This window comes from Nyctereutes procyonoides, unplaced genomic scaffold (assembly GCF_905146905.1).
Source record: "Nyctereutes procyonoides isolate TBG_1078 unplaced genomic scaffold, NYPRO_anot_genome, whole genome shotgun sequence".
NCBI classification, from domain to species: Eukaryota; Metazoa; Chordata; class Mammalia; order Carnivora; family Canidae; genus Nyctereutes; species Nyctereutes procyonoides.
In genome coordinates this window covers 65,802,250-65,829,574 of record NW_026575142.1, presented here as the reverse complement: position 1 = coordinate 65,829,574, position 27,325 = coordinate 65,802,250, and the positions used below count along the sequence as shown (strand labels likewise).

At 35.3% G+C, this 27,325-nt stretch overlaps 1 protein-coding gene across 4 annotated transcripts in view; it reads left to right on the top strand.

The window, feature by feature from the left end:
- PHC3 (polyhomeotic homolog 3) overlaps positions 1 to 27,325 on the top strand; it is an 80,803-nt gene that overhangs the window by 29,299 nt on the left and 24,179 nt on the right. For 3 of the 4 annotated variants that reach the window (XR_008662132.1, XM_055307845.1, XM_055307847.1), the window contains exons 7-12: positions 3,632 to 3,878; positions 10,913 to 11,784; positions 12,079 to 12,126; positions 16,796 to 16,946; positions 21,724 to 21,974; positions 25,766 to 25,925. Coding sequence is in view for 3 of the 4 variants with exons in the window: in XM_055307845.1 (XP_055163820.1) it covers positions 3,632 to 3,878; positions 10,913 to 11,784; positions 12,079 to 12,126; positions 16,796 to 16,946; positions 21,724 to 21,974; positions 25,766 to 25,925 (1,729 nt within the window). In the remaining variant the exon portion in view is untranslated. The remainder of the gene's footprint in view (positions 1 to 3,631; positions 3,879 to 10,912; positions 11,785 to 12,078; positions 12,127 to 16,795; positions 16,947 to 21,723; positions 21,975 to 25,765; positions 25,926 to 27,325) is intronic. The other variant, XM_055307846.1, reaches the window with a different exon arrangement.

Genomic DNA, 27,325 nt, shown 5'->3' with positions numbered 1-27,325 from the left:
ATATCCCATGCCGCTAATCACCACGTTTGTTATATATTGTCTAAAGAGGAGCCATGAATTCAGTTTTTAGCTTTCAAGTAGCTAATAGTGATGAGAGAAAGACAGCCATTAAATGTTTCACAGTTTCCAAAGTAAAATAAACCAGTTGTTGGAAAAACAACTAATGTGCTCTCCAGAGTGTGCTCTAGAGTCTGTCTTGTGGGTTCTCATGGAGAAAACATCTTAGAATGTCTTTATAGTATCTTTAACGTGAGCACAAAGTAATTAATGAAAGTGGTTCTTTGGGGTCCAGTTTTATATGATACAGGTATGTGGCTCTGTGATATTTGGACTTAATTCAAGGAAAGACTTTGAAACTAAAGGATGAATTGACTTTCAGGAATTTACACACTTTTTTCTTTGCTGTGCTTTTGAAATGGCAGTGAATGAAGCTGGCAGTGGTAGGGGATGCTAATTCTTTGAATATTCTAGTGGTAACTTTCCTCAAATTTGGGACTGTTAGTTTTGCAAAAATCTGTGCTCCACTTAGTTAATTTTTAAGCTTCTACTTGAAAAACTTAAAACCATGAATTTGTAGTTGAGAAATGCCAAAATTGACATTTTAATGTTCTTTTACAGAAGCCAGTGTAACAGTTAATTTTTCTGTAGTATTAAAATTCTTTTGTAGCATATTGTCCAACAATAAGAAATTTGGAAATCTTACCCTTATTTACTATTTTAAGTGCTTCACCCCTCCTTCTCCCCACCATGATCAGGAAAATAAATATAAGTAAAAAAAAAAAAGTCTGACTTTCAGAAAGATATAGGACTAAAAGTAACAAATCTTACTTACTAAGGCTACCTAGGGAATGCTTTTAGAATTGCAAAGAAAATAGCACTTTGGATTTAAAAGCTAGAAACTCAGCTCTACTGCTGTCAATGTGACATTAAATCTTAGTTTCCTCTTCTGCAAAGATGGGATGCTACTTAGTAATTCACAGTATTTTTAGAACCAAATTAAATAATCGATGTGAGAGTATTTGAGTAATCCACTATAAAAATATAATGTGTGAAATTAGCAGAAATAAGTCATGTGAAACCTGGACTTTTTCAAAAGTCAGAATGTTTCCATAGTTTGATCATAGGAGAAGTTCAGATGAAATAAAAGTTGGACATTAGAGATACTGTTCTGTATCTAGAAGGGGTGGGTTCTTCTCAAAAGGGAAGCTCTTTCAAGGACATCTGAAATTAACTTTAATATACTTTAGGAATATGTTTGAAATTTATTTTAAATATGTAAGCCAGATGACCACAGCTATTACAGCCATATTCCAAAATTTAGTCATATAAATAGTGTATATAATATATATAATAAGCACATATGTACATTTTCTTTCAGAATTCCAAAGAACAAAATTAGACCAAAAAGTATATTCTATAGAAATGGACTGCTGCAGTTTTAGGGTTTAATCCTCATTTACTGTGAATGTGTTTTTTATTTGAAAGAAAGTTTTCAAGTTTTTCAGATTATAATTTAGCCTTTGTTTATCATTATGATTTGGTTTGCTTTATAGATCATTTATGGCAGTTGTTAAACTTTATGCTGTTTTTCCCTTGCTTCCTGAAAGATTTTAAGGTGCTTCCACTAGATATTTGTTGAGATTTTTTTTTTTTTTGGTTCAATACGAGGAGATTTTCATGTTTGCCTAAAAATAAATAAATAAATAAATAAATAAATAAATAAATAAATAAAACTAAATACTTAGCAAAAAAAAAAGTTAATATATAATTTAAAATCAGCTCTGGGAGAATATCTCAGACTTGTGGAGTTTCTGTTAATGTCTGTAGTACACAACTGTGGGGAATATGAAAATGAATGTCAGTGATGAGAGCCTGCCAGTGTCTCAGCATTTCACAGACACATTAGTACTTCTAAAATAAGCTAGACATTTGTCAGTGCTGTAGGCCATTATGATCCAGATTCTGTGGGAAAGGTATTATAGAGGGGAAGAGAAATTCTTTCTAAACAGAGACCTTGGAGAGGTTTCTTTGGGAGAGAGTGGGGTTTTTCTTGGGCTTTGACAAACGAATGGGGCTTCAGGAGACAGCCATGAGGAAGAATGGCATTTTAGGCAAGAGAAACTTGAGCAAGGTCTATTTGGGAATACAGAATGGCTAGAATGTGAATATTGTTGATTGAAATAGTGGAAGATGGGGCTTGAAGTGGTTTGGGCCTAGACTTTGGAGGGCTTTGAGTGGCAAGCTGAGAAACCTGGATTTTAGCACATTTTATTTTTGTATTAAATTTCAGCAATACAGCAATTATTAGTCTACTTATATTGCTATGAAATATTTGACAAAAATCCAAGAACACGCTCCATACGGTCTCAGAAAATTCTTTCAGTAGCTTAGAATAGACTAATTCAAATCTCAACTGCTCTGAAGTGAACATTTGTTTAGCACCTGCTGTTGGCTGCACACTGCATTTAGTACTTGGGAAGAGAAGGTTTAGCCTGTGACTGTCACTTAATAATGTAGTAGTAGAGACAGAACACATGAGACCTGAAGAATGTTCATAAAGCAGCAGTATCTCATTTGCTTTGCTACTTTAGAATCTTTTGCTTCAGTTTCCTTCTCAGGGTCAGTGCTAGCATAAATGTATTTAATGCATTCATTCCAGATAGGTAAAAGGTTAGGCAGCTGTTAGAGAGGCATTTTCTGCCTTGCCATTTGGAAATGTTTTAAACCTCAAGTGAGAGTCCTTGGGATCATCTTGCCTACCATCCTGACTGGTGGTATGTTTAGAAGAGCCCTAGGTGTAAACAGGAGCCTTGACATGAGCCATTTCGAGGCCATGCACAATCTTTTCAGTTCACGAGGTCTAGTTCTCAAAGTGAGCAAGTGTGTATTCCATAACAACAGTGGGACTTTAAAAAGGAGTTGATGGTAAATGGTTTTTGTAATTATCACAATGGGTAGGTAATTTGATAAATTCGTTTTCTAACTTACAAGATGAGTGTTCTCTTATAATCTCTGTAGAATGGGTAACTTTTTTTTTTTTGAGTTCTCTCTGATCTTTATGAGAATGGCAGTATTGTGTATGCACACTTCTAACTCTAGTAACGTCTGAAGAGTATCAAGCACTTGTAAACCTTCAATGTTTCACACTTCTGGACTGGAGAAGTCAGTGAAATTGAAGGAATTGCTCCTTCTTCCCTTACATACCCTGGGCTCTTCTGCCTCTGCAACTTTGCTCAAGTTTTCCCTTTTATCTGGAGTACCCTTCTCTCTCCTTCCTTTTGGCTGTATCTGAGCTGGTAACTTCAAAAGGCAGTATGTTGCAGAGTTATTTCCTCATATTCATAGTTCATTTGATACACACACACACACACACACACACATATATATATAGTTTTCATTTCATTCTTAATGATTCCCTTAATGTCTTTTTAAGAATTTCTTAATATTTAAGGTATGATTACTTAGAAGAATAACTCCCCTTTCCTTTAGGATTAATCAGTCGTTTCAAGTGCTTGGAACTTGATGTAAAAAAAAATATATAAATGTATCATCGTTGTTATACTGGTAACGATTATCACATCTCAATTAATACCATCTGTTTCATCCTTATTTTTTGTTGTGTGGTTCTTAGGTTCAGAATTTAACATTACGCAGCCAGAAGTTGGGTGTGTTATCTAGCTCACAGAATGGTCCGCCAAAAAGCACTAGTCAAACTCAGTCATTGACAATTTGTCATAACAAAACAACAGTGACGAGTTCTAAAATCAGCCAACGAGATCCTTCTCCAGAAAGTAATAAGAAAGGAGAAAGTCCAAGTCTGGAATCACGAAGCACAGCTGTCACCCGGACATCAAGTATTCACCAGTTAATAGCACCAGGTGGGATAAACTTGTTGAAAATAGTTGCATTATTCACTTTATTAATAGGCAGAGCAAAACAAAAAGATATCTATTACTTGAACAAGAACAATAATTTTAAAACATTTTTAAATGTGAATTTCATGATTTTAAAAATAGTATATTATAGCTTGGAAAAACAAATCAAAAGAGCCCAAGAACTAAAACAAATTATAATAAAATAAATTTTTTTGGTTAATTGACATTTGATTAACATCTTCACTATGTGTTGGTCTTCCATTATATTGGTAAAACCAATAGCATTTATTTTTTATTTATCTACTTAATTAAAAAAAAAAACTTTAACTCCCGTATAGTTCATGTACAGTGTTATATTAGTTTCAGGCATACAATACAGTGACTCAACAATTCTATGTATTACTCAGCGCTTATCAAGAAAAGTGTGCTCTTGGGCAGCCCGGGTGGCTCAGCGGTTTAGCGCCACCTTCAGCCCAGGGCGTGATCCTGGAGACCCGGGATCGAGTCCCACGTTCGGCTCCTTGCATGGAGCCTGCTTCTCCCTCTGCCTCTGCCCCTCTCTCTCTCTGTCTCTCTGTGTGTCTCTCATGAATAAATAAATAAAATCTTAAAAAAAAAAAAAAGAAAAGTGTGCTCTTAATCCCAATCACCCATTTCACCCATCCCCCCCATCTACTCCCCTCTGGTAATCTTTTGTTTGTTGTGTTGAGTTTGTTTTTTTGGTTGGTCTCTTTCTTTTTCTTTATTCATTTGTTTTGTTTCTTAAATTCCACATTTGAGTGAAATCATATGGTACTTGTCTTTCTCTGACTTATTTTGCTGAGCATTATACTCTCTAGCTCTGTCTGTGTTGTTGCAAATGGCAACATTTCATTCTTTTGTATGGCTGAATAATATTCCATTGTGTGTATGTATCACATCTTTATTCATCTGTTGTTGGACACTTGGGCTGCTTCTGTAATTTGGCCGTTGTAAATAATGCTGCAATAAATAGGGATGCATGTATCCTTTCAAATTAGTGTTTTCATCTTCTTGGGTAAATACCCAGTAGTGTGATTAATGGATTGTGGGATAGTTCTGTTTTTAATTTTTGGGGAACCTCAATGCTATTTTCCACAGTGGCTGCACCAGTTTGCATTCCTGTCAGCTGTACGGTAGGGTTCCTTTTTTCCCACATCCTCGTCAACATTTGTTTCTTGTAAAATCTTTTAGCTTTAAAAAAAAAAAAAGAAAAAGATTTGCCTGTAGTTTATTTAATATGCTTTAGTGGAACAAAACTAAAAGCTCTTAAGAAAGCACATATATTTTTTGTTTAAAGTGAGTGGAGTTTACCACTTTCCAAAAATAAGGATTTTGTGTAATTATTTTCCTTACCATGTTGCTTTTTTTTCCATCTCTCATTTCATTTCTGAGAGGATGATGGTCAGGCAGTCAACTAAGTCGTTTTCATTCTCATCTACCTTTGAATCCCACTTGTGTTCCCTCTGCTATCCACAAGATAACCTTGCTTTATGGTTCTCATGCAGGAAATGTTGGGGCCATCCAGAGTGAGTTTCCTTATCATCTCTTCTGTTCATCTTAGAATTACTCAGTGTTAAGCGTTCTTTACTTGTATTAAAATAAGGAGTTATACCAAAAAAAAAATAAGGAGTTATATTCATTTTCTCTTTAAAGTTAACACTGTTTGCTTATGTCATTGATTGCATCTTTTTTACCAGCTCCTGACCTTCTCTTGTAGTTGTTGTAGCATCTTTTGTCTCCCTCATGCTGGATCCTTTCCTTTGCTTCTCAAGCATACTTGGATCTCTCCTATTTGTAATACATCTGCATATGTTTTTATTCCAGTCCAAATATTGTTTATTGAAACTCAGTGTGTGATGCACTGGGCTAGACACCACGTATGTTTCAGTAAAAAAAAAAAAAAAAAAAAAAAAAAATCCTCCCTTGATTCGGCTTCAAGTAAGCACCTTCTTTCTGTCTTTTTATAACTTTACTTACTTTTTAAAGATTCATTTTATACTACTGAAGTGTGTTTTTTTTCCCCACTTAAACCTATTTCTCTTGCTTTTCTCTGCGCTAATATTGCCTGCATTCTCTGTAGCACCCAATCTCAGTGTCTTGGACTTGTTTGATTCTGCTAGTTAGAAATCTCTCGGGGGTGTGCCTAGGTGGCTCGGGCCCTTAAGTGGCTGCTTTCAGCTCAGGTCATGATCCTAGGGGTCTGGGATCAAGCTCCTCATTGCGCTCCCTGCCCAGCGAGGAGTCTGCTTCTACCTCTCCCTTTGTTGCTCACCATGCTTTTGCTCTCTCTATCTCTCAAATAAATAAATAAAATTTTTATAAAAACCTCTCAGCACTTTGAACTTTTATAGCATTTTTATGCCTCTTTGTAGTTCTTTTTCTTTTATAGCTATTTATATACTTATTGATCTTAGCTTTTCTACTATATATATAGTAAGCTCTTTGAGAGTAGGATAATAATAATGAGCACTTATGTGTCAAGTACTTTACAGTTATCAACTCCTTTAATCCTTTTTCAGATCCACCTTTCATCCTTTTGTCATGACAGCACTTAAGTTGTCCCTTGTATGTACTTACCTACAGTAGGTGGACAGTGAATATTTGTTGGATTAATAGTTTATTATTCTTTTCCATTTGAATTTTGGAAATTACAGCACAATTCTTTTCATTTGTACTGATTGGGTACCACTGCTTGGAATTCTTTACTAAATCTGAATCTTCAGATAAGTACAGGCTTTGTTGTAATGTATAAATTAATTCATTCATAGTAAACTCCCAAAGAGCTTACTATATATAGTAGAAAAGCTAAGATCAATAAGTGTATAAATAGCTATAAAAGAAAAAGGACAATAAAAGCGTGATGTGAATTCTTTGTATAAACATCTTTGTGCCTAGGTCCTGCTGTCTATATGGCTTGATAATAGTATTTTTATACTGTACTATCCAGAGTATTTTCAGCCTCAAATCAGTCTCTGGCTAGTTTTGAATAGGAATCATTGTGGAACATTAATGACCCACTACACAGGACATGACTGCCCAGGGAGCAATTTTTAGTGATTCTTACAATTTTGATAGATTATAATGGAGGGTAGGTTATTTTTCTTTTAAAAGAGAATGCTACTTTCAGATAAAGCTAGGACTTCTTGCAGGATTAGCTGAAGCAAGGAGATCTACTTTTAGATTTTCAGTTCTCCTGAACTCCTGATACCTGGTTCTAAGTTGACAATTACTCTTCCCCTTTTCTTTCACTAATAGTGTGATAGGATCCGTATAGTTGCCTTCCTCTGACAGCCAATATTTTATGTATATATGGAGGGGACCAGTAAGTTAAAACTGTTAAGACTCTTAGAACAACTCCAGTTCCAAATTTAGATCTTTTTCCCATTGTGGTTTTGATTAGAAACAAAACCAATGAAACACCCTAAGCTACAAAAACTTTTGCAGCTACTAAACTTACTAATTCATTCAAACCCAGGCAGCTGTGTGCCTCAGCTGGTTAAAGCATCTGCCTTCAGATCCCAGGGTCCTGGGATCAACCCCCCCACCCCCTACCCCATTTCGGGCTCTCTGCTCAGTGGGGAGCCTGTTTCTCCCTCTCCCTCTGTCTGCTGCTCCCTCTGCTTGTGTTCTTTCTCCCTCTATCAAATAAATCTTTTTTTTTTTTTTAGAATATTCTTTTTTTAATTTTTATTTATCTATGATAGTCACACAGGGAGAGAGAGAGAGAGGCAGAGACACAGGCAGAGGAAGAAGCAGGCTCCATGCACCGGGAGCCCGACGTGGGATTCGATCCCGGGTCTCCAGGATCGTGCCCTGGGCCAAAGGCAGGCGCCAAACCGCTGCGCCACCCAGGGATCCCTATCAAATAAATCTTAAAAAAAAAATTAAAGAGAAATTTATTCAAGCCTTACATTGCAGTGATTCAAAGCAATTTGTGTCTTCTGGCTAGGCAGTAGCTGGATGTTTCCACTTTTAGTTTTTCTGCTCTTGTTGGTGGGAAGTTAGTCTAAAGCTAAGTGATTTTGTTTGTTTGTTGTTGTGTTTTGTTTTGTTTTGTTTGAGATTCCTGAATTGTAAATTGTTCTATTCCTCAGTTAGGAAAAGGCTTATTTGTATACGTATCTTTCAAATAGGAAAAAAATCTACTGGTGTTCTAATATAGTATAGACTAATTATTATAACAAATATGGTTCTTGTTTCTTTATATTTATTTCTAGAGTGCTAAAATCATTTTTTTTCATTTCTTCTTGAATGTGTAGCTCTCATTTGATAGTTAATTTATTTTTAATATATAAAATAAAGGTGAATTTTAACTATATGACTAGAAATTATCATGAACTGTATTTGAGTTCAAGTTTTTATAGCGGTTTTTAGAGCTATGAAATTAGTTGGAAAAACTACATACCACTTTTTGTAGACATTAATGTGTAGTGAAGAGCCTATGCTAGTCTGCTCAGGCTGCCATAAAGTATACCATAGACTAGGTGGCTTAAACAAAAGAACTTTATTGTCTCACACTTCTAGAGGTTGGAAAAACCAAGATCAATGTCTGGCAGTGTTTGGTTTTTGGTGAGAGCTCTCTTCGTGGCTTGCAGATGGCTGCCTTTTCGCTTTGTCCTCACATGGCCTGTCATCTGAGTGCCAATGCGTCTTCTTGTAAGGGCCCCACCCTTCTGATCTCATTAACCTTAATTATTTCCTTAGAGTCCCCATTACCAAATACAGTTACATTAGGGTTATAGTTTCAACATACACGGGACTCACAGTCTGTAGTAGGAGCCAGACTCAGCTAGGATTATGGGTTCTTTTAGACCCAGGGCTGCCCCTTAATAGCCAGGTGATTTCAGGCAATGCACTTAACTGCCCAGTTTCTTCTCGGGTAATAAATTGGCCTAATAGAGTACCCTGTCTACCTCATAGGGTTGATGTAACTGTTTAGCAAAATATGCGCTTAATAATTTGCAATAATATATAATTATTTAATAATATATTTAATTGTAAGTAATTGTATAAAGAATTCTATCTATATAATGTGAGAGATGATGCCAATCATTAATTCTCCAAATAAAGGCCATCCTTACAATAATAAAGGGTTTATTAAAATCAGAGAAATTAACAACATGGTACCGTCCTCCAGAGCACTAGGACTTTTCTTATTCAGAAGTGTTATTTCAGATATCCTTGCAGTTATTCTGTAATATATATGCTTGTCAGTTGGGCTTAAGGACTATATAAAATTATATAGACTCATTTTGAATTCTCATCAGAGTAAAATTTAACTTAGGTGAAAGTATTAATCTACTGAATTATTGACTCTAGAATATAAAAAAAGATTGCTTACTTGAGTTGAGAATTTTTATTCACATGAATATGATATCCACTGTACAAGAATATGGTAAATTTTAATTATACCTTAAAAATTGAATTAAAGTGGGCTTTTGCTGCCATGCTGGCAAAAACTCTTATTTCCCTATAGAGGAAAAATAATACTAACCTACTCCAGGCATTTTGTGAATACAAGTGAGAGAAATGTGAAAGCACCTTGAACCCTTTGGAGGAAAGACATTCTAGAATTCTACGATTTTGTTGAATGCTTTATAATATAGAGTCTTTATAAAGTGCTAGCATAAAATTTTCAGTCTTAGTTTGAAGTGCTAGTCTAGTTATGTGAAAATTACTTTGTTAGGTGAAATTTTAGACCTAATTTCCATTTTTTTAAAAAAATACAATTTGTGGGTATTTTTTTGAACTTCTAAATGCCTCTTTTGAGATGTTAATCAGATGTTAATTTCCTTAAAGGATCTCCAAAATTTTAAATGATAACCAAGTGTAAGAATCTTAAAAAAAAGTTGTTACAAGTTTTTATAAGGCCTTTTTCACAAATGTGGTTAAATATAAAAATAGATGCAAGATGTTATAGCCTTTATCTTATTATTCTGAGATTAAGAAAAAAATGTGCCATCTCTCTAGACCTATTTTAAATGCATATAGCCTTTGTAAGATATTAAGCAATCTTTTCAACTTACCTTCTAGTGAACCCCATTTCCATTTTTATTTAGGGAGGATTTCACCAGCATCTTTTCTGTGTAAACATAGGCACTAGTATGCAGAAGAGGCATAATGATGGGACAACTATATACTACTTGATTTTGCTAATTCTTCTGTATAAAATCTCTGTTGTGTGTGACTCCTTTGTGGAGAAAATGGACATGTATGGATTGCTGTAGGATTTTTTGTTGTTTTTGTTGTTTTTTTTTTTGGGTAGGGAGGAGAAGTAAAACAAGATGCTTTATAATCAGCATGGACTTCTGATTGCCTCATTCTCTTTGCAAGCAAAACTAGTGCTCTCCTGGATTTGGAATGGCCCCTGAAATTGTTAGTTATAATGATTATAGAACAGTGCTATAGAATTCACACATGTGTTTTGCTTAGCTAAATTAACTTGTTATACAAGTTAATTTTTCTCTTTCTGGGTCAAATAATACCAACTTTTCATCTTGGCTCAAATTTGGAAACTTACTTGAGAAGGTTTATAAATAATTACATTGACTGTTGGAAGAATATTTAGACATAGATTAGAAAGTGTGAGACCTTTATGCATTCTGATACTGCATTTTTATGATTTCAAAGTTATTTTTATAGATATATTTGTTCACTGATACGCCTTTTCCCCAAAGGAGGAATTCTGTGGAAAAACTGTTAAAAGTTAATGCAGATACTCTGGTGACCTCTAAAATTTAGTAAGAATAAATCATGTTTCAGATTCATGAATCAATTGTTTTAGGCAGTTTTTTCTTTTGGAGCTTATCACGGTACATTTTATTTCATGAAATTGTTCTAGTTTTCCAAGGAAAAGTTGTCATTACATTTTCTAATTACTCTTGTTTGGAAGACTTATAATAGATTTCTGATGATTGTGACCTTCTGATGTGAAAACTTTCCTTCTTTAGATATATTTAGAAGTTTCTATGCTGTTTTTGGAAAAAAATACTAATTGTCATTTTTTTCTCTCGCAGCTTCATATCCTCCAATTCAGCCTCATCCTCTAATAAAACATCAGCAGATTCCTCTTCATTCACCACCTCCCAAGGTTTCCCATCATCAGCTGATATTACAACAGCAGCAACAGCAAATTCAGCCAATCACACTTCAAAATCCAACTCAAGACCCACCCCCATCCCAGCACTGTATGCCACTCCAAAACCATGGCCTTCCTCCAGCTCCTAGTAATGCCCAGTCACAACATTGTTCACCAATTCAGAGCCATCCCCCTCCTTTGACAATGTCTCCTAGCCAGTCCCAGTCAGCACAGCAGTCTGTAGTGGTGTCTCCTCCACCGCCTCATTCACCAAGTCAGTCTCCTACTATAATTATTCATCCACAAGCACTTATTCAGCCACACTCGCTTGTGTCATCAGCTCTCCAGCCAGGGCCAAACCTGCAGCAGTCCACTGCTAATCAGGTGCAGCCTACAGCACAGCTGAATCTTCCATCTCATCTTCCACTTCCAGCTTCCCCTGTTGTACACATTGGCCCAGTTCAGCAGTCCACTTTGGTGTCCCCAGGTCAGCAGATTGTGTCTCCAACATCACACCAGCAATATTCAGCCCTGCAGTCCTCTCCAATTCCAATCGCAACCCCTCCGCAGATGTCGGCATCTCCTCCAGCTCAGATTCCACCACTGCCCTTGCAGTCTATGCAGTCTTTACAAGTGCAGCCTGAAATTCTGTCCCAGGGCCAGGTTTTGGTGCAGAATGCTTTGGTGTCAGAAGAGGAGCTTCCAGCTGCAGAAGCTTTGGTCCAGTTGCCATTTCAGACCCTTCCTCCTCCACAGACTGTTGCGGTAAACCTACAAGTACAACCACCAGCACCTGTTGATCCACCAGTGGTAAGCCCTTGGAAGCTCTTTGACTTTCTTGCTGAACTGAAAGTAAAAACTATTTTCTTCCACATTATGTTGTATTGCTAGATCTAAATGCCTATGAATTTAAAAAGCTTGGAATTTCCATCTGTCAGTGTCTGACAAACATGCTGTATGGGCAAAAAAAAAAAAAATGCCATTTGTTGTAGTATGGTTGCATGCTTGATAATTTGTGATGGTTATTAAAGTCCCTCGTTAATTTTATTACTATTTAAACAAATCCATCTGCTATCTTTACAGAGTTGATTTTTTTTCCCCAAGGGAATGCATTTGAACCAGTGTCATCTGCACAAAGTTTTTTCTCTTAAGGTGATTATCCTTCATAGATCCCTTCTGTTGGCTTGTTATGTTCTTAAACGTATGGTTTATCTACCTAACCTTTTTGGTTGTGTGCATTCTGAAGTCCTGGGCCAGTAGGGGCTTTGGTTTCAAGGTGAGGTATGCTTATATGATGTAATTTGGGGGTAAAATTAGATTTTGTAGAAAAAAAAATTAAGAAAGAATCCAGCTTTGCAAAAAACATTATAGACCATCTTTTAGTATTCTTAAACTTCTGATTTTTAAATTTCTATGAAGAAAAAATATTACTTTAAATATTTCTCATTTAAAAAGCTAAAAAAAACTGAGTGGATAAATTGAATACAAGAATGAAAAAATCCATTGAGTGGAGTAAAAGTTTTGCATAATTGAGATCATGGTGCAATTTATCAGAATACACCTCTAGCAATGGTACATGTTGCCTGGAAAAGAAAATTAGGTTGAAGAACTTTTTTATTTTTTTTAATTCTCTAAAAGACTTTAAATTTGTAAAATAATTTACAATAAAAATTGAAATAAGATCTCTAAATGTTTAGGCAGAATGATCAAATTAATAATTTGTAACTGAGGAAAACAGTTTTCTCAAAGGAGATTTCATACTAAATTTCACTGAAAAGATTTTATCACTTAAAAATTAATAATCATTAACTCAGAAAGGAGTTTCAAAGTCTTTCCTTAATGAGAAACATTTTGGTTTTCAGGTTGCAAATTTATAGATATTCTTATCATCCTCACTGATGTTATTAATAGGTATAAAGGGATTGAGTTCCACTTTTAACTTACTTTTATTTAAAAGCAGCTCAAGGGATCCCTGGGTGGCGCAGCGGTTTGGCACCTGCCTCTGGTCCAGGGCGTGATCCTGGAAACCCGGGATCGAATACCACATTGGGCTCCCGGTGCATGGAGCCTGCTTCTCCCTCTGCCTGTGTCTCTGCCTCTCTCTCTCTCTCTGTGTGACTATCATAAATAAATAAATAAAAAATTAAAAAAAAAATAAAAGCAGCTCAATAGAAATAACAATGAGCATTTAGAAATAAATTTGTCATTCAATTCCCATGTCTCTATATCTTTTAGATTTTTGAAAAATTTACAGTGGATATTGTAACATAAAAACATAGGCTTCGGGATCCCTGGGTGGCGCAGCGGTTTGGCGCCTGCCTTTGGCCCAGGGCGCGATCCTGGAGACCCGGGATCGAATCCCACATCGGGCTCCCAGTGCATGGAGCCTGCTTCTCCCTCTGCCTGTGTCTCTGCCTCTCTCTTTCTCTCTCTCTGTGTGACTATCATAAATAAATAAATTTAAAAAAAAAAAAAAAAATTTAAAAAAAAAAAAAAAACAAAAAAAAACATAGGCTTCAAAGTGTACAGTAATTTCAAAGAAATCAAATTCAAATTTCTATTTCTAGTTCAGTGAATTGGGTTTTAATAAGTAAAAAGTAAAATTTCTTTGTATGCCTTCTAATTTTCTAATTGTTTTCATTAGGAGAAATTTTAAAGATAAAAAATTTAAGGTCTTACGTTGTTACTTCTGTCTTCCCTTAAAATTTTTTTTAAATTTATGTTATTCAATTTTTGGAAGTTTTTTCCCCCCCCATGAAAAATAGTAACTTTTTCTGCTCTCACTGGTGTGGTCATACTTGCTATAGATATTCCTATGTTATCTTTCTTGCCTTTTATCTTTCTTTGAGTACCATAGTCTATTAAGTTATTATGTTTTTCTTTTATTACTCTTGATCACATCTTATTAATGTTTTAATCAAATCATGTTCTTTCATGAATTGCACATTTCTTTTCACAATTACCTGGTTGTTTCAAATATTTAAAGGTAGTATAGTATATATATAGTAATATCTATTTACTTCTTAAGAGATGTGAAATTTTAAAAGATTCTGTATGAATTATCAAAGTAAAAGTGTACTTAAAAATACATTTATAAAAGATGCATTTATAAAACTAAAATTTTTCACTGACATTTGGGTATGATAAGTAAGATATGTGAGAATAGATAATTTAGAACTAATGTTCTACAGTTTGTTTAGGGAAGGGAGACACATGGGACTAATGTATTTTATTGAGGTAAGTTTGGCAGTCATTGCTAGTTTTAGAGTAGTAGTTATGAGCTAAACAGAAATTGTGTTGTGCAGTTTCCTAATGATCTTGTGAGTAAAACCTCCATTCCTTTGCTTTATGCAGTATTTTAGTTGTTGCACTTAGATTTTTTGTGCTGATGGTGCCAGATGTCTGTGACAGATCAGTTTTTGCCTATTTCTTTTATTAACTTATTTTGCCATTACATAGCAAATTTGAAAGAAAGTATGTGTGGTTAGGCTTACCTATAAAGAAAGACAAGAATTTTGTAATATTCTATGATGGATTATTTAAGAATATGCTGTTTATAATACGACTTTTTTATCCTTTAAAACTCTTTCATTAAATTTTTATTTATTTTATTTTTTAAAGATTTTATTTATTAGAGAAGAGAGAAGGGGAGAGCACAAGCGGGGGGGGGGGGGGCACAGAGGGAGAAGCAGACTCCCGGCTGAGCAGGGAGCCTGACGAGGGACTTGATCCCAGGCCTCTGGGATCATGACCTGAGCCAAAGGCAGATACTTAACCAACTGAGCCACCCAGCTACCTACTTTTATTATTTTTTAAAAGCCAGAGTTCTATGCATGATCAAACTTTGATTCCTTAAGAGATACTGTAATAGGTGTTTGAAAAACTTGTGACAGCATTAATAATTAAAGAGAGAATTTCAACATTTTAAGAAAAGATAATATTGGGCAGTCCAGGTGGCTCAGCGGTTTAGTGCCGCCTTCAGCCCAGGGCTTGATCTTAGAGACCCGGATCGAGTCCACGTCGGGCGCCCTGCATGGAGCCTGCTTCTCCCTCTGCCTGTGTCTCTGCCTCTCTCTCTCTCTCTGGGTCTCCCATGAATAAATAAATAAAATCTTAAAAAAAACCCAAAACAAAACAAAAAAGGTTTCCAGGTGCAGGGTTGGGAGCAAATAACTTTTAAAAATGTAGCCTATGTAGTTGATTTAGATCACAGTTCTGGATATTATATTTGGTATAAAAGTATCAGTAACTGGAATATTTTTAAATTTTTTTAAGGATTTTTAAATTTTTAAAAAGACATTCTCTTTTTAAAGATATTAACAGAGGCTTGGAAAGTTAGGTTTTTGTTCATTTTTTATTTTTTATTTTTATTTATTTTTTAAAGATTTTATTTATTTATTCATGAGAGACACACACACACACACACAGAGGCAGAGACACAGGCAGAGGGAGAAGCAGGCTCCACACAGGGAGCCCGATGTGGGACTCGATCTGGGACTCCAGGATCAGGCCCTGGGCTACAGGCGGCACTAAACTGCTGTGCCACTGGGGCTGCCCTGGTTTTTTTTTAAAACTCACCTCTGCTAGCTAGGTGTCTTTGTAGATGAAACTTGATAGTCATTTTTTTAACATGGTTTATTCTGGTTTTAAAAATCTTGATCATTTTTATATTTAGCTTTTATATACTTCAAACTTTTTCAGTAGTTTGATTACAAGTACAATATTAAATATCACAAAGTTTTTTGTGAATGTTGTTGAAAGGTTTTTTTGTTTTAATATTTATTAGAAATATTAATCAATTTAGGTAAGTAGTCTTAAATAAAACTCAGGACCTTTTGCAAATTTAAGTGATAAGTTTTGTATTATAAGAAAGGGAATTGCTTTGTGGCTTTGTTTTTAGTAACCTGTCATTTTCCAGAAATAATGGTTAAATAATGAAGACAAAATAGTCTAAAAGTGGACTTTGAAAGCTCGGTCTTAAGTTTCATGAAAAATTATTAAGTTATTTTTAGTTACATAATACCTTCTCAGATTGAATTCATGTTTTAGTCTTACAGTATGCTCCTTAGCATTAGTTAACAAGGCTGTTAGGTTAAAGACTTAAAAATTTTATAAGTATGGAACAATATTAAAGAACTAAAAATAATGTGTCAAATGGCTTAGGAGGGGTGTGTATATGTTTTAAGGACATATATTTTCTGGTTACCTGATGCTAGCTTATAGAAGCTAATTCGATTCTTGAGTAGATCAGAAGATTAAAGAATTAAAGATATAATTACATACCTTTTTTGTATGTTTCCAGATATTACTTTTCATAATTTAATCTTTAGTTCACATAAGCATAATGAAGAAGGGCCTGGGGTGTCATCCTTTAAGCAGCTCCTGAGATATGTCATTTCGGAGATTTACTTAGTGTGCTTGTGAGAAATACTAGTATTTATTTTGATTTATGACAGTTGAATTTAATAGGATCAATAGTAAATTCTCCAAATAGTTATTTGAATTTATAAGATCCAAAAAAATTTTTTAACTCTCAAAATTAAAAATATGTTCTGACTTGATGGTCACCTTTTTGGAAACTTTAGTAATTTGTAGCTTAGATATTGATCCATAACTTGCTTTTAGCAAAATATTGTCAAACATTATGAAAAACTTCATTTGAACTTTTTTAAAGTTTTTTTTTCAACCTGTCAAATAATCATTTTGCCTTTTTAAAATTTAAAACACTTAGAATTTATGTTTTTTTCAATTAACTTAGGAACACTTTAGTAAATGTATTTTTAGAAACATGTTAATAAGGCAGTGTGGTTTGTCATTGCAGGTTTATCAAGTAGAAGATGTGTGTGAAGAAGAAATGCCGGAAGAGTCAGATGAATGTGTCCGGATGGACAGAACCCCACCGCCCCCCACACTGTCCCCAGCAGCTATAACTGTGGGGAGAGAAGATTTAACTTCTGAGCATCCTTTGTTAGGTGAGGATATACCTAAATTTTGGGGAATTTTCTATTGTTAGTAATACAGTTTAGTAAAGTGAGTGAAGTTTAATAACTGGAAATGGTATTAAACTGATTTTTTCTGTAATTGCAGCAAAATATTAATAGAACTCGATTTTTTTTTAATGAACAATTAAAAGAGTTGTTGAAGAACCACTGAAATAAAAAAAAAACATACTTTAGGGCAGCCCGGGTGGCTCAGTGGTTTAGCGCCGCCTTCAGCCCAGGGCATGATCCTGGAGACCCGGGATCAAGTCCCATGTTGGGCTCCCTGCATGGAGCCTGCTTCTCCCTCTGCCTGTGTCTCTGCCTTTCTCTCTGTGTGTCTCTCGTGAATAAATAAATAAAATCTTAAAAAAAAAATAGCTTTGTAGTTTTTAGTGGTTTGCACAGATACATTTTATATGCTCATTCAGATTCATGTGTCAAGCTATTTCTAAGCTTAAAAATTAGAATAAATCAGAGTTCTATTAAAAGATTTTAGTTATATTTACCAGAAATCACAAAGCATGTTGAGTCCTATCTGAGATGCCTCATAATTGCTTGTGATCCAGGCTGAGGATGTTTTTAAAAGTGTTCTTTCTCAGACAGTTCTTAAACTTCACTAATTCTTACTAGAGACATCTTTTTTTTTTTCTTTAAACATGGGGCTCGAACTCATGACCCTGAGATCAAGAGCTGCATGCTCTACCGACTGTTAGATTTTTGAAAAATTTATAAATAATTTATTTAGATTGAGGTTGGCAGACTAGCTCATGCTTTAAATCTTTCCTGCTGTTTTTACATGGCTCATGAGCTGAGGATGGTTTTTAAATTTTTAAATGGTTGAAGAAAATCAAAAGAGTAATATTTCATGCCATGTGAGAAAAATATGCAGAATTCAAATTTCAGTGTCCATAAATAAAATTCTGTATAATACAGCTACATTCACCTGTTCAAATATTATCTATGTTTACTTCTGTATTGCTGTGGCAAAGAAGAGTAGTTGCAAAGCCCATATGGCCCTTTAGAGAAAGCTTGCTGACCCTGACCATTAGATAATACTAATCTGATTCAGTCTTCCATGTAAGTATTCAGTTCTCTAGAACATCTCATGGCCCTTGTAATTATTTACAGTAAACAAGAACCACTGTCACCTGATGGAAACAAATTGTAATCAGTCACTGACTTTGCTACCAAAGCTACCCTTGCCCTCCCTCTTTTTACAAGTGTGCCACTGCTCTAACCCTTCCCTTCTCTCTGATTTTATTCCCTATCAGTGTGACTCTCTTGAAAGCACAGAAGGGGAAAAACAGTTTTCTTTTTTTTTTTAATTTTTTTTTAATTTTCATTTATTTATGATAGTCACACAGAGAGAGAGAGAGAGAGAGAGGCAGAGACACAGGCAGAGGGAGAAGCAGGCTCCATGCACCGGGAGCCCGACGTGGGATTCAATCCCGGGTCTCCAGGATCGCGCCCTGGGCCAAAGGCAGGCGCCAAACCGCTGCGCCACCCAGGGATCCCGAAAAACAGTTTTCTTCCAATATTTTCTCCCTGCTGAAAAATAGAAAATGTCTAGTCAAATAAAATTATATAAAATATTTGACAAGTTTAGTAGTACTGCCTGTGTGTTTATTTATAATCATACCACAAAAGGTAGATTAAGGCAAATCTATAGTATTAAATCTTTGTAGTTTCTCTACACTGAAAATGGATTTAATGTTCCCGAAGTTTGATTTAAAGGCAGAAATAAAAGTTTAATTGAATACTAACCTTGCATTGTGACTATGATTTAGTTACCTAAAAAGCATTAGTAATAGTAATGCAAAGAAAATTTGAATGTTTCTGAAATATTGGAACACAAGAACATCTTCACATTTTTTTCCTCAATAATACAATTCAACATCCTGTCAATCATTTACCTCTGGCTAAATTGCCTGTGTATAGTGTAGACTTCTGAATCTTCCTATAACTTATTTCATACTAATTATACTCTTTTGCAGTGTATATGAGGGGGGAAAGCAAGCACAGGTTGATTATTAGAATATCTCATCAAATCACGAAATAAACTGACCTGCGAACATAAAGGGATTTGTTTCCATCCAGCATTGTTTTCATAAATCTCTAAAAATTCCTTAAAAGTAAAAAACAGCCATAAAAAAAGGTGGAAAAAGCTCATAGATCTTACTCAGAAAATGAGTCTTTGAATAGGCAGAGAGTACCCTGTGGCAAAGTTCTATTAGTTGTGTTTTCTTTCACAGTTATCTTAAATCTAGAGAGTGTAAAATTGTGTTTTTGTTCTACTGTAATACATCAGTGTTTCTCACATGTTTTAACAGCTGATTGTACATTGGCAAGTAATAGCTATTAGCTTCTTCAGAAGTCAGTAACTTACAGCTCTAGTTTTTTTTTTTTTTTTTTAAAGATTTTATTTATTTATTCATGAGAGACACAGAGAGAGAGAGAGAGAGAGGCAGAGACACAGGCAGAGGGAGAAGCAGGCTCCATGCAGGGAGCCCAGTGTGGGGACTTGATCCCGGGACTCCAAGGTCACGCCCTGGGCGAAAGGCAGGCGCTCAACTGCTGAGCCATCCAGGCGTCTCAACAGCTCTAGTATTAAAAACATTTAGGGTGTTAAAAGATGGGCGCATTTGTATGTATGATCTAAAAATTAATTAGAGCATACGCCAAGCCGGTATTTTCTTAACAAACTATATTATACTTAATGTAGCTTTATATAAATATTTTTAGAGCTTTCATTTATTTATTTTAGAGGGAGAGAGAGCTCAAGCAAGGTGGTTGGGAGGGGCAGAGAAAGGAGGAGAAGGAAAGAATCTCAAGTGGACTCCGTGCTGAGCCGGGAGCCCAACATGGGGGCTTGATTTCACAACCCCGAGATCATGACCTGAGCTGAAACCAAGAGTCAGAGGCTTAACTGAGCCACCCAGGTGTCCCAAGGCAGCTTTATATTTCTAAAGTAACAAGTATCTATAAGTCTGTAAGGGACATAAAGATTTTATCTTATTTTTCAGTACCTCATAGATTTATATTTTCCTTTAAACAGAAAAAGTACCTTTCAGTCCCACTTTAGAATTTTATAATTTTTATCCCTCTAGGAGTAGATGTGACGATTTGGTATGTGGGATAGGATTTTCCTGGAGTTCCTCAGTCTGGTAATGCGTGTGTACAATGTTGTGTTTATTCCCTGAAATCAGCAAACGAGCATTTTCTGTTGACTTTCTTACTTAGTTTTTAATAAGGGATTGTGTAATTTTAAACTGGTTTTCCAGTGCAGTTTATCTTGGTGGATTATTTAGTGGAACTAGGTTAATAAATGGCTTATAATAATGCTATGATAAGCAATATTATATCAATCACATTGGTGTTTGTGAGTGTGAATTGTTAGAGCTTTTCCATTTCTGAGATTATACAGATAATAACTACACTATTTTGTTAGCTGAAATTTTTATTCTCTAGGGATTCCTATTCTCTACCTAAGATTTTGAGCATCTTCGGTAGTGGTGTCAACCCTTTTTTTACTAGTGGAGAGGAATTACCATAGCAATTTAGAGCCTTGTCTCAAGAACTGACTCTCTAGGTTACTATCACAGCTCCATTACCTAGTTAGGTGTGTGCCCTCCAGCAAGTTACTTTATCTTTTTGTTTCCACACTATGAAATGGAGATGACAGTACTGCATACTCTTGGGGTAGTTTCGAGGGTTAAATGAGTTACAACATGTGAGGCATTTATACGGTACCTGGCATGTGAAGTGCTCAGTAAGTTGTACTATTATCTTTACACATGAGCTCTTTGTTGTTTTTCTTAGACATCTGTACTCACATATATTTTTAGCTGCCATCTGGTTCTATCTTTCTACTTTAGTACAGTCGGTAAAGGTTTGGTGCCTTTTTTTTTTTTTTAACATTTTATTTACTTATTCATGAGAGACACACAGAGAGAGGCAGAGACACAGGCAGAGGGAAGAGCAGCCTCCATGCAGGGAGCTGACATGGGACTTGATCCCTAGACCCCGGGATCACGCCCTGGGCGGAAGGCAGGCGCTAAACCGCTGAGCCACCCAGGCGTCCCGGTTTGGTGCTATTATATGGGTAGGTAAAGTTGATTACAGGCTATGGAGTCTTATTGTGGTCTTCAGAGTTTGAAGGGGAGGAATCACAGTGATCCAACCCAATATTTGACAATTGCCTGATACTAAAATGTTCCCCCAAATTGACATACACAGGGCCACTGAAGAGTTGTTAAAGAAAAATTGTGCATGGATTTGGATTAGCCTTACTACTTGAAATAAAGGTGGTATTGTGTAATTCTTTAAAAATCTGTACTTATTCTATGGATTTTATGCTCCTTTTTTATTTAAGTGTACTTTCAAAGTACTTTTTCCTCCATACCATCTGGAATATATAAATAGGAACATAGGGAATTTAATATCTGTAGCTTGAAACTTTTTTTAAAAAGCAACAATATTCACAATTATTCTTAAATTGATGTTCTAAAACACTTTCATGTCTTATGGGACAGTTCTTTTTAACCAAGATTGGAATGATCACTTTGGGCAAGTTATCCCCTCCTGTAAAGAGGGGATAATAGTGGCTTCTATCTCCTAAGATTAAATGAAATTAAATACAAAGTTCTTAGAATGATGTTTTAAAGCACCAGGTGTGGACTGTTACTGTTATTAATGTTTTTTTTGTGATTCTTTTTTTCATATTTGCCTACACAGAATGCTAAAGATAAAAAAATGACTTTTTTTCCAGAGCAAGTGGAATTACCTGCTGTGGCATCCGTCAGTGCTTCAGTAATTAAATCTCCATCAGATCCTTCACATGTTTCTGTTCCTCCACCTCCACTCTTACTTCCAGCTGCTACCACAAGGAGTAACAGTACATCGGTGCCCAGTAGCATTCCCAATATAGAAAACAAACCTCCACAGGCTATTGTTAAACCACAGATCTTAACCCATGTCATTGAAGGCTTTGTGATTCAGGAGGGATTGGAGCCATTTCCTGTAAGTAGTAAGCAAATTTGTATTTTTTTTTTAATTTTTATTTATTTATTTATGATAGTCACAGAGAGAGAGAGAGAGAGAGGCAGAGACACAGGCAGAGGGAGAAGCAGGCTCCATGCACCAGGAGCCCGATGTGGGATTCGATCCCGGGTCTCCAGGATCGCGCCCTGGGCCAAAGGCAGGCGCCAAACCACTGCGCCACCCAGGGATCCCCACAAATTTGTATTTTTAAAATTATTCCATGTAGCATTATCTTTAATTGTAGTGTATTGTTCTTTAATAAATGCTTACAATTGTTTCAAAAAAGTTGTCAATCCCTTATATAAAATTTCTCTCTGTACTCTTTATGTAATTCCAAATATATTTCTGGAATTTTTATGCTAGCTATATATAAACAAAGGAAAACGTTTTCAAGATATTAAGGATATCAGTTTTATAATTTTAAAGAAAGATCACTGGAAGTGTACTCCAGTGAAGTTATTATCAAGTTGATAGTTTACAATTAGCAGATAGATTTTTTCATTCTTAAATCTCAGTCCTAAACATTATATGGTCTCATTCATTTGGGGAATATAAAAAATAGTGAAAGGGAATAAAGGGGAAAGGAGAAAAAATGAGTGGGAAATATCAGAAACGGAGAGAGAACATGAGAGACTCCTAACTATGGGAAACGAGCTAGGGGTGGTGGAAGGGGGGGGAGGTGGGTAAGGGGTGGGTATGACTGGGTGATGGGCACTGAGGGGGGCACTTGATGGGATGAGCACTGGGTGTTATTCTTTATGTTGGCAAATTGAACACCAATAAAAAATAAATTTATAAAAAAAAAAGTTCCAAACATGAAAAAAAAAATCTCAGTCCTCAGTCAGATTTTAAAAATGCCTTAAAATCTTCACTTCAAAATGGAAGTGCTATTTCTATCACTGAAATTCTTGTAAGTTGAGACTAGCTGTACATAATATATATGCTAGTATCTAGAGATGAACATTTTTCCTTAGAAAATAAAGGCAAGTGGCCAAAGTCAAAGCCAAAATCTAAGACAACCAAAGAATTCATTTCAGAGGCCTTTGAATCATACCAGGTGTTTTAGATTCATGGCTGGTGAAGATCTTGCATTGTGTTAATGGGTTGCTTCATCATTTGCCTTTGTCTTCAGTTAACTGTGTATTTTATTTTTATTTTTTTAAGATTGTATTCATTTATTCATGAGAGACACACAGAGAGAGAGAGAGGCAGAGACACAGGCAGAGGGAGAAGCAGGCTCCATGCAAGGAGCCCGATGTGGGACTTGATCTGGATCTCCAGGATCACACCCCAGGCTGCAGGCGGCGCTAAACCGCTGCGCCACTGGGGCTGCCCTAACTGTGTATTTTAAATTTGGATCTCCTATAAGAATTCTGATAGTGGAGCAGTAGTCTTTTTCCCCTGCTCCTCAGGGTTTGGATCTTGGCAGTGTTGCATACATAACCTTTGTTAAGTCACTCAACCTTTTTGATCTTCATTTTTGCTCATCTGGCAAGTAGAGATGATACTTTGCTCTGAGGGTTGTTGTAAGGATTATATGTGCAAATATTGTTTTCTGCAGTGCCTGGCACTTGATACCCATAGCTGCTATTATTAATAATCACTAGTGACAATTACAACTTTTTTTCTGATTATAAAATTAATAATGTTTTATTTTGAATGGAAAATATGGGAAACATACAGAGCAAATAATCCTCAGTAATACCACAATGTGTATTTTTTTACATATATATTTCATATGATCAAGATTATCATATATATAGTTCTTCTTTCAGTACAGCTAGAGCTTTTGTTTTTTCATATGATTAATAGTACTTTGGAAACATTTTGAAAGGTTACATAATACTCCACTTTATGGGCAGTCATAATTTACGGGATCTTTGCATTGTTGGACATTTTAGGCTTCCATACTTGACCATTTCTTTAGCACAAATTCTTAGAAGTACAGATATTGAATCGTATTACATATGTATTCGTAAGGCTCATGATATATATTGCCAAATTATTTTCTGGAAAGATTATTTATTTGCTTTATTTTTATTTTTAAAGATTTTATTTTTAAGTAATCTCTACACCCAGTGTGGGGCTCAAACTCACAACACCAGGATCAAGAGTCACATGCCCTTCTTACTGAGCCACCCAGGCGCTCCTGGAAAGATTATTTAAATATATTCACACACCAAGAAGTGGGAACTCTTAGCAGCACTGAGTGTATTACAGTTTCTTCAGCAATACCTTTTGTAAATTTTACTTGAGGCATATTAAATAACCTAACTGAAATGAACAAAATTTAAAAGTTGGGTGATTATTCTCTAAAGTTAAATGGAGAAGTTTATAGTAAGCTATATTGTTCACTATGTATGGCAGATATGGGAGACTTAACCAGCATTCTTAAATAGGTTCTGTTTCAGATTAGCTGACAGTTCACTAGCAAATCAGTAAATATTTTCGGTCTGGATTGTTTGTACTGAAAACATTTTTAAAGTTAGTAGCATTTATGACTTAACCAAGTATATTGAACATGTGAATATTTTGTTACTGATTTTCATGTTAATGTTTGAGGATTTATCTATTCATTTTTGTGTTATCGTGGATTAGGTTGCTGAACTAGGAGTCAGGAGACTGAGTTCTAGTCCTGATTCTGCTTTTGTAAAGAAATCACCTAAATACTTAGAACATTAATTCACTTATCTTTAAAGTACATACAGTAATGATCTATCCTGAGGAGACATTGCTGCAAGTAAAAAGCTTTGTACATGAAAAATAAATCTTGGGATCCCTGGGTGCCTGCCTTTGGCCCAGGGCGCGATCCTGGAGACCCGGGATCGAATCCCACGTTGGGCTCCGGGTGCATGGAGCCTGCTTCTCCCTCTGCCTATGTCTCTGCCTCTCTCTCTGTGACTATCATTCATAAATAAGAAAGAAAGGAAGAAAGAAAAGAAAGAAAAAGAAAGAAAGAAAGATATTAAAAGTTCTTGCAGAAAAAAATAAGGATACTGACTAATCAAAATTTATTACTGGTTTTAATTATTTATTTATTTTTAAAAAGATTCGTTTATTTCAGAGACCGCACAAGTGAGCATGGGGTGGTGGTGGTGGGACAAGTGTGGAAGGGGTTGAGAAAGAGAGAGAGAGAGAGAGAGAGAGAGAGTCACAGGCAGACTCTGCAAGAGTTCAGAGCCCAATGCAGGGCTCAGTCTAATCTCATGGACCCTGAGATCACGACCTGAGCCAAAACAAAGAGTTGGATGCCTAACTGACTGTGCCATCTAGGCATCCCTATTACTGATTTTTAAAGACTTTTTTAAACTACTTCCCTAAACTAGGACACTAGGTTCCATTTGACAGAGATTTTGAAGCATCCATATTGTTGATGACTTGAAATACAAACTGTTGATAATCTAGATTGCCTAAAATTTTCTTAAGGAATAAAAAACACTTAATGAATCTGATCAGTTGAACAAGTAAATTAGCACAGATACTAGTGATTTCAAGAGTTGTTTTTTTTTAACCAAGTTATTTCTGAAAAGCCTTTTATGTATGTATGTATTTATTTATTTATAGATTTTATTTATTTATTCATGAGAGACAGGGAGAGAGGCAGAGACACAGCCAGAGGAAGAAGCAGGCTCCATGTAGTGAGCCCGACACAGGGCTGGATCCTGGGTGCCCAGGATCACACTCTGGGCCAAAGGCAGCACTAAACCCCTGAGCCACCTGGGCTGCCCTGAAAAGCCTTTTAAAAGATTATTTTATTCTTTGTTTTAAAGGTGAGTCGTTCATCTTTGCTAATAGAACAACCTGTGAAAAAAAGGCCTCTTTTGGATAATCAGGTGATAAATTCTGTATGTGTGCAGCCAGAGCTACAGAATAATGCAAAGCATGCAGATAATTCATCTGACACAGAGATGGAAGACATGATTGCTGAAGGTTTGTGGATTTTACTTACAATACTGTTTAAATTAACTTTGACTTTTACCATTTGAAACAGGATATGGATTTTTATTCGACGTATATTTTCACACACTAGGAAGTTATTCACTTTTATTCCTATATATAATGCATTATTTAACTGAGGTAAATGGAAAGCTAATCAGGCCTTTAATGGCCAAATAATTCAAATAGCAAGATTGATGTTTTTAATTTGCATAATGTCAACCTGACTTTTGAAGGAGTGTGGGAGGAAAAAAATTCCATTATATATGAAATTAATTTAGAATTTTAGCATTGAAGCAACCAGTTCTCTTTCTCTCTAAGCAGACTTAATTGTCTGCTTTACTGAGTTTGTTTAATTTAAAGCTCTGGGTTGTTTGGTTTTAGACTTTCTATATTCTGATGGTTGATGTCAGGTAGGTATTACAGTTGTATTAAGGATGTACTTGTCAATCAAGAGGTGATTAAATTTGTTCAAAGAGGAAAATAACACTAAATCTTCGTAATGTCAGAAATTAGACTCAAGTCTAATAGTAAAATATTCCAGGAAAATTAGTCATATACAAATAGACCATAGGAAAACAAACACAAATAAATGCAGAAGTGATATACTTTATTTTTCTTGATTCTGATCATGGCCCTTTAATTATGATACAGTTTAACTTAATCAGATAGCATTTAGTGTGTTCAGAATTCTAATAGTAGTGATTTAATTTGATTTAATTAACATCTACATCTAAGATAGCATTTAGTGTGTTCAGAATTCTAATAGTAGTGATTTAATTAACATCTACATCTAAGTAATTATCCTTAATATCTTATATATTTCATCTAAAATTAATTTTCACATATGTATTGAGCATGTACTATGTGTCTGTACTTTGCTAAAATAAGCAAAATAGCATGCTGGTAAACAAAATAGTCTTTCCCACAGTTTTCCTCATTGTTAAAAGGAAGGCACCTCTGTCATTGTCAGGAAGTTACACACTGTTGAAATGTATTCATCATTGATTTACTTTTTATTTGAACAGCAAAGAGTATGATAGTAGTATAAAATTTGTTTTTTACTGCTAACTTCTACTGAGATCAGTTTGATTTTTTTTTTACTTTAAAAGAATGTTAACAATGAAAAATTTCAAACATACATGAATTAGAATTGTATAATGAATCCTCACTCACCCAGACTCAATATTGTTACCCAATTTCAAACATTATTTTTGCCACACTAGCTTCATCTATCCCTTTTGTTTTCCTCCCTCCATGCCCCCTTTTCTTTCCCTGTTGCTTTTCACTTTCTCTTTTATTCCCTCCTTTCTGTTTTTAAAAAAATTCATAGTCCTCATCTCATTTCACTGGTATATAATTCATTGTGAATTTCTAAAAAAAAAAAAAATCCA